This window comes from Brachionichthys hirsutus, chromosome 11 (genome assembly GCF_040956055.1).
Source record: "Brachionichthys hirsutus isolate HB-005 chromosome 11, CSIRO-AGI_Bhir_v1, whole genome shotgun sequence".
Taxonomy (NCBI): domain Eukaryota; kingdom Metazoa; phylum Chordata; class Actinopteri; order Lophiiformes; family Brachionichthyidae; genus Brachionichthys; species Brachionichthys hirsutus.
The window spans coordinates 12,695,846-12,708,986 of record NC_090907.1 but is presented as its reverse complement, the minus strand read 5'-3'; the positions used below and the strand labels follow the sequence as shown (position 1 = coordinate 12,708,986).

Below are 13,141 nucleotides of genomic sequence, written 5' to 3'. Positions count from 1 at the left end.
ATGGGATACGCGCCTCTCACCCCCCCCCGAGAGAAGGAGCAGCACAGCAGGGTGCCCCCGAGCAGCAGCCGCCCCGATCCCCCTCTTCTTGGACGGGGGCACCTGCGGGCTGTAAAAATCCACGATGATGTTGCATCTGGCCGGTGCTCTGCGTCACGCAGGACATCCACAGACCGTCTCAGGGACTGCGCCACCACGAGGTTTCAGTCGATGAAGGCGGTCACCTTCCACATGGGTAGCCCGCACGCCATCATCACCAGCAGGGAACCTGTGACGCACGGCGCCATCCCGAAAAACTCCAAACACGCAGCGAGCACGGTGCGGGTCCTCTCAGTCGGAGCTCCGGAGCCGTGCGCTCATCGTTTATATGGGACCTCCAGAAGGTCGGCACTTCGGATCAAATCCAAAACTTTGAGCCAATCAGGGGTAAATGCGTCACGGCGTCAGCCAATGAGGGAGTTTCTACAGTATAGCAGCCTTTACGCATGCAAGCCAGAAGCGCGCCAGGCCAGATGTGTTGTTGTCTTCCAGTGATTCAGAGGCTTGATGAGGGGAGTCGTTTGGATCCAGGACTGGAGCTAGTAATAATATAAACACATAAATCTTAATAGATTACAGATTGGAAGATGAAAGCAACAGCTATTCAATTCTGGCTCCCTCCTGCGTCTCCTGATCATTAGTCCAGCCAACAAAACGCAACAGCAGCAACGCACACAAGATGTGGGACAGAAAGAAAGTTGGACAAAGACGGATGACAAAGTTTCACCTCATAGTAAAACAATTCAACATGAATTAACAAAATAAAATACTGGGATGGGTCAAGGCCCGGGTTAACGATGACCGCTATCTGGTGTTGGGGAGGAGGATGCAAAGGACAGGGTGAAGTGGAGAAGGTTGGCATCAGTATCTAAGTAGAAACCAGTTGAATACAAAGATCAGCTCTCCAGCGAGGTGGTGGCTCTTAGAAGGGCCGTTGGGCTGATGGATCGGGGACTTTACTTGGAGCTGGTGTACTTGGTCACGGCCTTGGTGCCCTCGGACACGGCGTGCTTGGCCAGCTCCCCGGGCAGCAGGAGACGCACGGCGGTCTGGATCTCCCTGGAAGTGATGGTGGAGCGCTTGTTGTGTAGTGAGCCAGACGAGACGCCTCAGAGGCGATGCGTTCAAAGATGTCGTTCACGAAGGAGTTCATGATGCCCATGGCCTTGGAGGAGATCCCGGTGTCCGGGTGGACCTGCTTCAGCACCTTGTACAGGTAGATGGCGTAGCTCTCCTTCCTGGTCTTCCTCCTCTTCTTGCCGCTGTATTCCGGATTAGGTTTTACTTGCTCTGATTCATGCCGAGCTACTCTAATGAACAGAACTCACGCTTCAAACGGTGCCCCCGTGTCATTCTCGTATCAAGGTTTGTCCGAGACATCATCTGTTATAAAACCTTTAATTTATGTGAAGCTTTCGTCACTGGAATCAACACCATATAGACGCTCTATTACGGGCTCTAATATAACCTTTCAGTGAACACTAAATAGTAAACAATGTGTGATTTTAACAGTGAATATTTGATGAGAGAAACTCTTTGTAGAGAAGTGGATCTCAAAAGAGCTGTCATGGGTTTTGATGAGTGGCAAGTGAGAAAGTAACCAGGAGCCCCAAGAAGAGCACAAAGAGCCCCAAGAAAGTGCTGAAGAAGACCAAGGCCCCCGCAGCAAAGAAACCTGCAGCCAAGAAGGTTGTCAAGCCCAAAGGCAAGAAGACAGCAGCCAAGAAGAAGTGAGCTGTAATGAAGATGATGATGAATATATTTATTAGATAGAATGTCAGAGTACAAGTACAGTCACACAGTAGCATGTATTACAGTACACATAAAGTCAAACATCCTGTCTAAGAGGAGCATTTCAAACTAGAAAGACAATCAGAGATGGCAGACCCTCGCCTCCAATAGACTATTGGATCTTGTGAGACAGTAAACAGGGCTTCCGGATCAGAGGGGCCAAACCTGCTCTAGCTTGCTGCTCCGGAACGGGAAAAGATACAACTACAACTGTAACATATATTAAACTAGAATGAACTATGAGTGTGCACACCACATTTGAAGTCTCTAGCTCCAAAATTGAGTCAGGATGGAGTCCTGAAAAATGCCGTTTTTAGAATGAAAATTAGCTCTCAGATCCGGATTGTGATCCGGATCCAGCCGAAATTAGTCATGGTCATAGACCTTTAAGGAGTACTTATGTGTGATTTTTTTCAGATCCATACTGCCGAATTCAAAGAAATTAAGAAAAATGTCAAAAAGTGCCCTATCTCGCAATGTTAAAGAATCCTTTAAAAAATTCTAGAATCTGGATCCAGATCCGGATCGACACCATTCTTGGGGAGGACCGAGCCACGGACAGAACCTTGCTTGTGTACAAATTTCAAGTCGATTGGGTTACTAGTTTTTGAGTTATGCGCTCGGACAGACAGACAGTCAAACAGACAAACAGACAGACAAACAAACAAACGAACCCAATTGCAATACCCTCGCCTCCCCTTCGGCGGGAGTAAAAAGCCCTTGCGGTCTTGTTTCCGTTGAAAGTCCTTAGTACATAAATCATCGACAATTAACAATACCAATGTAATAACAATACAGATAAGAATAAAACCAATATTCAATAATATTCAATATTCAATTGATGCAAAGTAACATTAGAAAAATAAAATGATTTTACACCACCGATGCAAACTAACAATAAATCTAAAAATAAATTACACCACAGATGCAAAATGGCAATGAATGACAATAAATTATAATAATTATAAATTACAAAGACACTTAATATGTGCAACGTCCTCATTGGGACAGACAACGTCCTGACTAAAGGCTCTTTTCAGAGCCACCATGTCCACGTTAAAGAGCTCTCCTGATTATTGATATATCCATAACATGATCACATCAAACATACCGTCTGTCGTTGATCTGATTGGACAACAATTGTTGACTTTCAACACTGAAACAGTTATTCTATGGATTCAACAATAATTCCATCATCATTATCCCACTATTTTGGTGCAGATCATTTTGTAGGTGGAAAGTAGTGAACTGATCCATTACTTCATTTCATTTCAACAGCATTACAGTCCTGTTGCATCACAAAGCAGACAGACAGCGTGGGTCAAAAGAGGACCAGCTCAGGTGTTTGTCTCCTGGGTGTGGACCAGCACTCTAGAACCTTCCACTGATGTATTTCACTGCCTTCCAACGCAACACTGCTCCCCTAATTAATTGAGGCTATGGTCACATGATTGATTAAAACAAATGGCAAAAATTGTTTTTGTACATTTTTGAATTATTGATTGTTGTGATTATTCCTCAGAATGTTTGGCCACTACTTGTGGAGTTACCAGGGGTCTGTATTAAGACCGCAGCTCTTTCTCCTGTAGTATATCAATAATTTATGCAGAATTATATGATCTGATTCATTTGATATGCAGGTGAGTTTTTCTTTGACCCAGAGAGGGTTTACAACAGCTTTTAGAGGACACAAGAAACTAGTCAATGGGAGCAGCTGCCTCCTAGCACCAGTAGGAATATAGATTTATTGAATTATTCACCAGCTTTAAGATGCGGTGGTTAACTGAGCTCCACACTATATTTTTGATTTGGAAATCCAAGCGGTTCATTTTCCCCGTTTCCTGTCTCCACTAGTTATCAGTCTCTGTGTTTCCATCAGTCGTTCAGAGCTTCTTAGAACTCTCATCAGCACCCGGAAGTAGCTCTCTGGATCAAGTGGGCGGTCCTTAAAAGGACCTTTGCTCGTTACCGGGAGCAGCGCTTTATCCACCGAAGCCATACAGCAGGGGTGTCAAAGTCAAATGGACGGAGGGCCAAATAAAAAATGTAGCTACAAGCCGAGGGCCGGACTGATCGAATGCTCATTGATAAATGTTAAAATGGCCGCATATCGTCAAGCTGCTCTTTAGATTGATGAACAACTGGTCTACTCGCTCTGAACGGTGTTCCTGCTCAGGCTCACGTTTAAAAAGAGTCGCTTTTTTTCTCGTCAAACTTTGTCACAAACTTTAAGCATACAGTTTTTGATGAAATCCCCATCTGTAAATGGCCGGGCTGATTTAGCGATCTCTTCTGCCAAAATAAAACTGCCCTTGACAACAGCCTGGCTTTGTGATTTGGCTTTTTTGAACAGAGCCTGCTGAGATTTGAGGCCTCGTTTTAATTCCTCAACCTTCTGTAGCCTTTGTTCCGTGTCCATATTCTTGTTTTTGTCCGCGTGTTTCGTTTCATAATGTCGTCTCAGATTATACTCTTTCAGTACCGCCACACTTTCTCCACACAGAAGACGCAGGTTCTCCAGCTACCTCCATGAACATGGACTCCGACCATGCTCAGCTCACTGGCAGTGTTTCATGACACACTGAGCTCCTCCCTCTTTATCTGATTATTCATGTTATAAATATATGTGAGTAATCTCTCTCTCTTCCTTGTAGTCTTGTGCTCTCTCTCCCTCTGTTTGTCGTTATTTCTATCTCTGTCTGCAGGTCCTTCTGTCCGTGGTGCTGCAGAACCTGGACCTGTGGCCCTCACCACAGGTCCAGGTTCGATAACGCTTCCCTATCCATCTCCTCGTTTTTGACTATCCCCCGATCTGCCATTCTCTCTCTCTCTCTCTCTCAACCCAGCCGGTCAGACAGATGGCCGTCCACCATGAGCCTTAGGTTCTGTCCAAGGTTTCTGCCTGTTAAAGGGAGGTTTTTCCTTGCCTCCGTTGCCAAAGTGCTTGCCCTTGTGGGTCAAGTTGGGTTCTGTCTTTCCCTGCTAATCCTGTAAAGTGCCTTGAGATGACTTTCTGTTACGATCTGGCGCTATATAAATAAAACTGAATTGAATTGAATTGAATTTCAGGGTGGAGGGGGAAACATTGTCCGGAAAAACTTACTGTTAAAAAATGCTTCATTTATTGAGTAATCAACATAAATTACAGCATAGAAGGCTCGGCACCCTGAAATGGGACAGTGACAGGACTGAAGGACTTCAATCAAGGCAACATCTGAAGACCCAACAAATCATCTTTCCTGACCTTCATTTACTGTTGCCCGAGGACATGCCTCGACCGTCTTTAGTGTTGGGAGTGGTTGTGGAATACTTAACAGGTACAGTGCCTTGTCAGGATGGGCCTCTGTCCATCAAAGACAAGCTTCCAAGTTCCATTTTGGACACTTCAGGGCCATATTTTAAGTAATAAATACTGGACCTTACAAAAATGCTTTGTGGTCAGCGATGTCACATGTCCAGGAAGCTGAGCTGATCTAGACGTGGGCAGATACTGGATCTATACAGATGGAACGCAATCTGCTTTTAATGGTATTGACAAGTCAGTGTGGAATTTGGGGCAAAGCATCTCCGGTACCAAGATACCCTGCTTTATTTTCACCAGAGAGATGGCATGTTTGTGTAGCGGTACACCCCACATCACACAGCTCTCTCAAATTGGCACTTTAATTTAATTCAACTGCTGTTACTAAGACACTTGTGTTTCTCTAAATGAGCACCACGTGTAAATCCTTTAGCACAGATTGAACAACTAAAGGGTTTCTCCCCTGTGTGGATTCTCATGTGCCGTCTGAGATTTCCACCCTGTAAAAATCCTTCACCACACACTGAACAACTAAACGGCTTCTCCCCTTTGTGAATTCTCATGTGCTCTCTTAGATTGCCAAGAGTTCTGAATTGTGTAGCACAGACTGAACAACTAAAGGGCTTCTCCCCTGTGTGGATTCTCATGTGCTGTCCGAGATGGCCGACACGCCTAAATACTTTAGCACAGACTGAACAACTAAATGGTTTCTCCTCTGTGTGGATTCTCATGTGCTGGCTTAGATTTCCTCTATTTTTAAATCCTTTAGTACAGACTGAACAACTAAAGGGCTTCTCTTCTGTGTGGATTATCATGTGCTGCCTTAGATTACTAACATATCTAAATCCTTTAGCACAGACTGAACAACTAAAGGGTTTCTCCCCTGTGTGGATTCTCATGTGCTGGCTCAGATTTCTACTGTCTCTAAATCCTTTAGCACAGACTGAACAACTAAAGGGTGTCTCCCCTGTGTGTTTTCTCATGTGCAGCCTGAGATATCCACCCTGCGTAAATCCTTTATCACACACTGAACAACTGAAAGGCTTGTCAACTGCATGGATTCTCATGTGCCTGAGAAGCACTGATTTAAATGGAAAACTTGTTGTACAAACTGAACAACTAAATGGTTTCACTGCTGTTCGGCCTCCACCGTGTTCCTGCAGATGTTTCTTGTCACCAGAGCTGGAAACACATTCAGAGGAGCTACCTGGTGTATTTTCAGTATTACATTCAGGTTCTTTGTTGTTTCTCAACTGCTCCAAGTCTGACTGATGTTCACTGGTCTCCTCCAGGTCACAAGTGTCCCCGTCCTCTGATTCAGAGGACGGGGACATCTTGTTTTCATCTGGTTCTGGACGTACATATTCTTCTCCATCAGCCTCTGTTTTCATCTCTTCATCATGAATCTGTGAGGAGTCAGGTTTCCCTCCATCATCATCTTCACTCTTCACAGGGACTGAAGAGAATGTTAACTCTGTGACATCATCTTCCTCCTTCGGCCAATGCAGCCGTGCTTTCTCCTGATTGGTCTGGACTTCCTCCTGTTCCTCTTTGATGTGTGGCAGCTCTGGTGGGTCGTCCTGGTCCCGATTGGGTCTGAAATCGTGCCGTTCAGGGTCAACCTCTTCTGTTGTGGCCAACAGCAGTCCAACATCTAAACAAGAAATAAATAAATATTTATATTTGGTTGTAATTGCTCAGATTGGCCTATTCATTTTTATGCAAGATTCCAGCTGATCAATGTGTTTTTACAAAGAAATTATTTTGATTTCTCTAACAAATTTCATAAAAAAAAGGTCCTGATTTTTATTCTGCCAAAAGCTGCAGAAAATGAAACTTGGTTGTTACTATATTATTGGGACCTTCATTATTTATTTAATAGTGTTAGATTATGACTTCTAAACTTCATCAGCCTTTTCACAACTCCAGTTAGAATCTGTGATTTATCTTTAAATTCTGCCTCCCTATCAGAGAATTTCACAAAACGCGGGCATCTCAAAGCTCAGTATCTGTCCTTTACGTGTAGAGTTAACCTAAATAGGCAATAATGATGCAGGCAAAAAACAAGGACACGTGAAGCAATCAGAAACAGGAGTCACGCTTCTGAGCCTCGCTCTGATGGAGCGTCGTCAACTGGTGGAAAAGATGTTGGATAAGATATTGGAATCAATGAACAAACGCTTCAACATGCTCGAGTAAGAATTGGAAGCCTTTACAAAGAAACAAACGGCACTAATTAAGAGAGTGGAGGAAATGGAGCAGCAAGGCTCCGATCACGAGTCACATACAAGCTCTTGAACAAAAACCGATTGGAACGCAAGAGATCAACAACAAACTGTATGTATCAGCTAACTATAGGCCAATTTCAAACCTTCTATTTCGGTCAAAGATTCTAGAGAAAGCAGTTGCCAGTCAGCTGTGTGAATTCTTACAAGACAATCAGTTATTTGAGGTATTCCAGTCTGGTTTCAGAGCTCATCATAGCACAGACAGCATTAGTTAAAGTCACCAATGACCTTTTAATAGCGTCCGATAATGGACTGGTCTCCGTGCTTATTTTATTAGATCTCAGTGCAGCCTTTGACACAATAGATCATCAGATTCTGTTACAGAGGCTGGAACAATCAGTTGGCGTTAGAGGATCTGCATTGAACTGGTTTAGATCATATTTATCTGATAGATTTCAGTTTGTACGTGTTCATGATGAATCTTCTACGTACACAGAAGGTAAATATGGAGGGTTCAGGGTTCAGTGCATAAATGTGAATTGGCTGAAGGATCATTGTTGCAGTCATCTTGGGAATGTTCTGTCATACAACAATTTTGGTCTAGCATTTTTCTTCTTTTTTATTTACTCAGGGGTACATCACAGGGACATTGCCCCTATAGCGACATGGTTTTGTTCGAGTGCTTAACGCAAACACAAAACTTTCCACAACAACTGAGGAGTGCTTTGCTTCTTGGGACAGTGGTGGCCAGAAGGCTCATCCTCACGGAACCGGAAGGCCTCACCTGCACCTCGCTTCAACACCTGGTTAAATGAGCTACTCAATGTCATATCTCTGGAAAAGCTTTGACTCATAAAGTCTGGAACATAGCAAAAATAGGAAGAAACACGAACCCCTGTAGAGTGCCTTGAGATGACTTTATGTTGTGATCTGGCGCTATATAAATAAAACTGAATTGAATTGAACTGAATTGTTCACTGACTTTAATTATAATACTAATTGATTAAAAGCAGAGACCTACATGTGTTTAATTGTTTCAGCTTGTATGACATTAAATATTGTCAATGACATTCTCAGTTTTCTTTCTATCGTGATAATAGGTTTAGAGTTTGGGTTATAATAGTTACCAGGACAACAGCTTAAAGTGATCCCTGACTGTTTTGACAAATTGGTCTAAAAACACAAGAACTTATCTCTACTACGTAAATACATAGACAAAAATATATTATTATTTCTTAAGCTATAAAAGCCATTTTGTTTGGGGGGGGGGGGCGCCAATGTTGTTTACGTTGCAAGGCATTCTGGGTGTGACGTGATTTGGTTGCAGCACCCAGCTCACTGCTATTGATTAGTATGGCAGAGATCTTTTAGCAGCGATCAGCTCCTCCGTTCGGCCTCCAGTCGGAACCACAGCGCCGGCAAAGACCTAAAGTCCGACCAGCCAGACACCCTCATCCATCAAACTGTTCCTGGAGATCCTGCCCATGAACATCTCAGAATGAAGTGGTGACATGTTTGATTTGTGTGGAGAATCTGGACACGGCCCTCAATGTGGGACCAGATTGTGTAACAGCAACGAATCGGGTCCCTGAACTTCCACAGTACTTGCTGCTGGAGTGGAACAAGGAGACGGTCAAACCAGCATCGCCTTTATATTATAGCATCTAACTTAATAGATACGAAAGTCCATGTAATGGTCAATATAGTTTATATATTTGAAATTAGTTTATTTCAAAGGGGGAAATGGAATTTCATAAAACATCAATTCAATTCAGTTCAGTTTTATTTATATAGCGCCAGATCACAACATAAAGTTGTCTCAAGGACTTTACAGGATTAGCAGGGAAAGACAGAACCCAACTTGACCCACAAGAGCAAGAACTCTGGCAACGGAGGCAAGGAAAAACTTCCCTTTAACGGGCAGAAACCTTGGACAGAACCTAGACTCATGGTGGACGGCCATCTGTCTGACCGGCTGGGTTGAGAGAGGGAGAGAGAGAGAGAATGGCAGGTCAGAGACGAGTCAAAAACAAGGAGATGGATAGGGAAGCGATAGAGAGACAGAGCAGGAGCAGACAAAAACAAGATGTATAAGACTGGAAATGCTAATGCCGGCGACGTGGACATAGGCGGTGAGGGACACAGGTCCAGGTTCTGCATCCCCACAGACAGAAGGAGCTGAAAGAGAAAGAGGGACAAACAGAGGGAGAGCGAGCACAAGACTACAGGGAAGAGAGACAGATTGCACACATATATTTATAACATGAATAACCAGATAAAGAGGGAAGAGCTCAGTGTGTCATGATGTTAAGCCACCAGTGCTGGCCCATGACAGCATATTGATTATATTGATTACTGCATCAATTAGTAATAAGCTTTGTTAAAAAGGAAAGTCTTTAGTCTACTCTTGAACATAGAGGTGGTGTCTGTCTCACGAACCAGAACGGGGAGCCGATTCCACAACAAAGGAGCTTGTGTTCTCTGTCTGGTTCCCGTCAGAACACGAGCTGCTGCGTTCTGGATCAGCTGGAGATGTTTAATAGACCTTTTGGGGCAGCCGGACAGTAAGGAGTTGCAGTAGTCCAGTCTGGAAGTCACAAAAGCACGGACTACTTTTTCTGCATCTTTTCGGGTCAGTAGGTGCCTGACCTTTGAGCTATTCCGAAGGTGAAAGAACGCAGTCCTTGAAACGTGCTTTATCTGGGACTGAAAGGACGGGTCCTGATCAAAGATTACCCCCAGATTCTTGGACGTGGTGCTGGTGGACACTGAGACGCCATCTAGTTCAACTACATTTCTGAGATGCTTTGGCCCAAGAACCAGAACCTCAGTTTTATTTAGATTTAATAACAGGAAGTTCTCGGTCATCCAACCTTCCTGTCTCTGGTCAGAACCTCTGGGTAAACGGATCGTTAGCCTTCCTCAGGAACTGAACTGAACCTCTGCTGGACTTCACAGAACCGGATCTGGACAGACTAACCAGCACCAGCTGCTCTTATTCGCTTTATGGATCGAGCCCTTGGACCGGTTGCATGTGGAGGAACCAGAACGGACTCCTGAGCTGGACTCCCTGAACTCGGACACACAAAGATGGTCCTTTGATTTAACCCAACACCATTTCAGTAAATGTTCCACCGAGTTCCATCCCAGCAGTGAGAACCAGAACCAGAACCAGAACCAGACTGAACCAACCTGCTCTCTGGAGGTGGACTCGAGGACCCAGAACAGCGTCCAGCAGCTTCTGTCCTCCCCGAAGCTGCTCCTCGTACTTTGCTAGCGTTCTTTCAAACTGCTCGATGATGTCTTCAGCAGCAGCAGTTAGTCGCTGCTGGACGAAAGCTCTCAGCGTCCGGACGTCACACATTCTGACTCCGTCCCAGCAGCAACGACCCCCGAAAGTCTCTTTGTTCCCGCTGATGTGCTCCGCGGTGTCGAAGTCCGTTCCTGGCTAGCAGGTTAAGCTAGCTTCATTAGCTTCAGCTGCTACCGTGTTCCGGTAACGAGAACAGAACAGAGTCTCTCCAGACGGCCGGTGAGACCGGAAGCCGCCAGAAACCCTCTTTGCTATTTACCGGAGCTTGAGCTGCTGGCGAGGCCGGAAACTTCTACCGCTGCTGGGGCTGCTAGAAGTAGCCTCGTGCTGCTTCTTCTTCTACGTTTTCCTTCCCAGTCTTCTTCTGCGATGGCGGTTGTCAAATGGCTCTTCAGCTCATTGCTGCCACCGTCTGGACAGGAGAGTGCATCAGAATTATTGAGAACTATTGAGGTCCAATTTTCTACCCTTTTTACACAAGTTAACGCAGTTCTCAGGAGCTCACATGAAATATCTGGGTCTTTGGTCAAAATAACAAACGGAGGCTGCAGGACAGCTTCCCTACTTCCTGTCTCAAACAGCTCTCTCAGAAATGGTCCCAAAGGGGGGAGACTCAAGTTAACACGCGCGCGCACACACACGCACACACACATACACACGCACACACACACGCACACATACACACACACACACACACGCACACATACACGCACACACACACACACACACACACACACACACTGGCTCCTCTCCAGCAACCATTTCCACACTCCGTATGTTTGTCTGAGCCAGGATTTCAACCGGTGACCCTCTGGCTGAAGTTCAATGGGCAGACTGTTTCTTATCTCATTTTATCATGAGTTATGTGTTGTTATTTCTACACATTTCATTTGCTGGTGCTCTTCTCACTGTCATGTTTGTGTCGACAGTGAGGGCCAGTCAGCAGCTCTCCCAGTAGCCAGTGTGGTGAGTACCAGCTAACTGCCAGTGGCAGATCTAGAAGAAAATGTAATACCGACACCTTAGGACTTTCACCTAAAGATATATTTATTTTATTTCCAAATTGATTTCTCTCGAGGTTTTCCCAGACACAACCCATGCACAGGTCAGCTCACAATGAATACATGCACGGTGTGATAACAATTTAACAAAGGTTATTTAATAATCATAAAATATTTGTCCAATAAAAATGTATTTCTTTTAAAACATTGCTCAATTTTTATTGTCAAAGTAATAAAAGTAAACATGCAAACAAACTTCGCAGTCCCCCCCCTCCGAGAACCGCTTGAGGTGAGCGAACAGACGAGCAAAGAAACAAACTTTAGAGGCAAGCTAGGCTAAAAAATACAACTAAGCCGAAGAGGCGAGGCCGGACCAAGGCTGGCAGGCCGACCTGCAGGTTAGCTGTAGCCAGTACACAAAGCTAGCCGTTAGCAGTGGCTACCTGGCAGGGGGTCTCACACACACCATCCCAGGCTCAACACACCATCCTAAAAATGGGGACACAACGCAAAGACACCACACCAGCCAGGAAGAGAGAGAGAGAGGAAGAGTATAGAAACCTGCCACATCAGTGGCCAATGCCCCCCCAGGTGCTGCTACCACACCTGCTCCAATCACCGCACAACTAAACAAGCACAAACAAAGAAAACACGTGCAACATAAACAACCATCCGTTACACCAGTATGGAGTTTGCACAAAGGAAGTGAAATTGCATTGGTGTGCACAATACGTGTCTGTTGCATCATTGTGTACCTATGATTGTTGACATAGTTTTACAGTGTAATTGTGGACAACAATACCTGAAGAAATCTCAAGGTTCCTACTCAGGTGAGTTCTGCACCGGCAGCTTCTCTCAGGGGAACTGTAGGTGTTTGTGCAAAATATCTGCCCCCACAGTGTGTTTCAGTTGGGTTGAAGGCTGCTTGCAGGTCGTTTTCCTGAAACGGCAGCATCCATGGAGCTGCATTTTCCTGTTGTCCAGGCTGGCTGTTCAGCACATGCTGCATGTACAGCAACAAGGAGGCAGGACTTGCAGCTGGAGGAAATCACAGGCCAGCAGCTGGTGCAATGATGCTTGCAGGTGCATCATATAGCATGGATGCTACATGATGAGGTATAATGGAGCTCTTTGATCAATGGCCCAATTCTCCTATTGATTTCCCGTGGTACTGAATCCAAGTGAATTTACGTCAGTGTATTTTCATCCTGTGACGTGGAAGACTGAACATGTAGCGTGTACCCTGAAACACTGCCAGTGAGCTGACTCCTGTCTTCACAGACATCTTTAACACCTCCCTGGAGTCCTGTCATGTGCCGGCCAGCTTCAAGTCCTCCACCATTGTCCCTGTCCCCAAGAAGCCAAGGATCACAGGACTGAATGACTACAGACGGGTGGCGGTGACATCTGTAGTCATGAAGTCTTTTGAGCGCCTGGTTCTCCACCACCTCAAGATGGATCAGTGACA

The 13,141-nt window shown here is 45.0% G+C and overlaps 1 protein-coding gene and 1 pseudogene across 1 annotated transcript; both read right to left on the bottom strand.

Annotated features, from left to right (window-relative positions):
* Positions 1–995: 995 nt before the first annotated feature.
* Positions 996–4,649, bottom strand: LOC137901783 (histone H2B 1/2-like; annotated as a pseudogene).
* Positions 4,650–4,991: 342 nt separating this feature from the next.
* On the bottom strand, positions 4,992–10,723 carry LOC137901832 (zinc finger protein 391-like). Its single transcript, XM_068745876.1, has 3 exons — positions 10,552–10,723; positions 6,189–6,785; positions 4,992–6,104 (listed from the first exon to the last, which is right to left on the bottom strand). Exons 1-3 carry the CDS (start codon positions 10,721–10,723, stop codon positions 5,503–5,505), a joined length of 1,371 nt encoding a protein of 456 aa, XP_068601977.1. The 3' UTR covers positions 4,992–5,502.
* Between the last annotated feature and the right edge of the window lie 2,418 nt (positions 10,724–13,141).

What these genes read in the sequence shown, in the direction of transcription:
- LOC137901832 (XM_068745876.1), bottom strand. Translation starts at nt 10,723, where the DNA reads ATGTGTGACGTCCGGACGCTGAGAGCTTTCGTCCAGCAGCGACTAACT. An exon ending in AGTCCACCTCCAGAGAGCAG is followed by an intron (nt 6,786 to 10,551) that starts GTTGGTTCAGTC and finishes TTTCTTGTTTAG; the next exon opens with ATGTTGGACTGCTGTTGGCC. An exon ending in TCTCAGGCACATGAGAATCC is followed by an intron (nt 6,105 to 6,188) that starts ATGCAGTTGACA and finishes ACATGAGAAAAC; the next exon opens with ACACAGGGGAGACACCCTTT.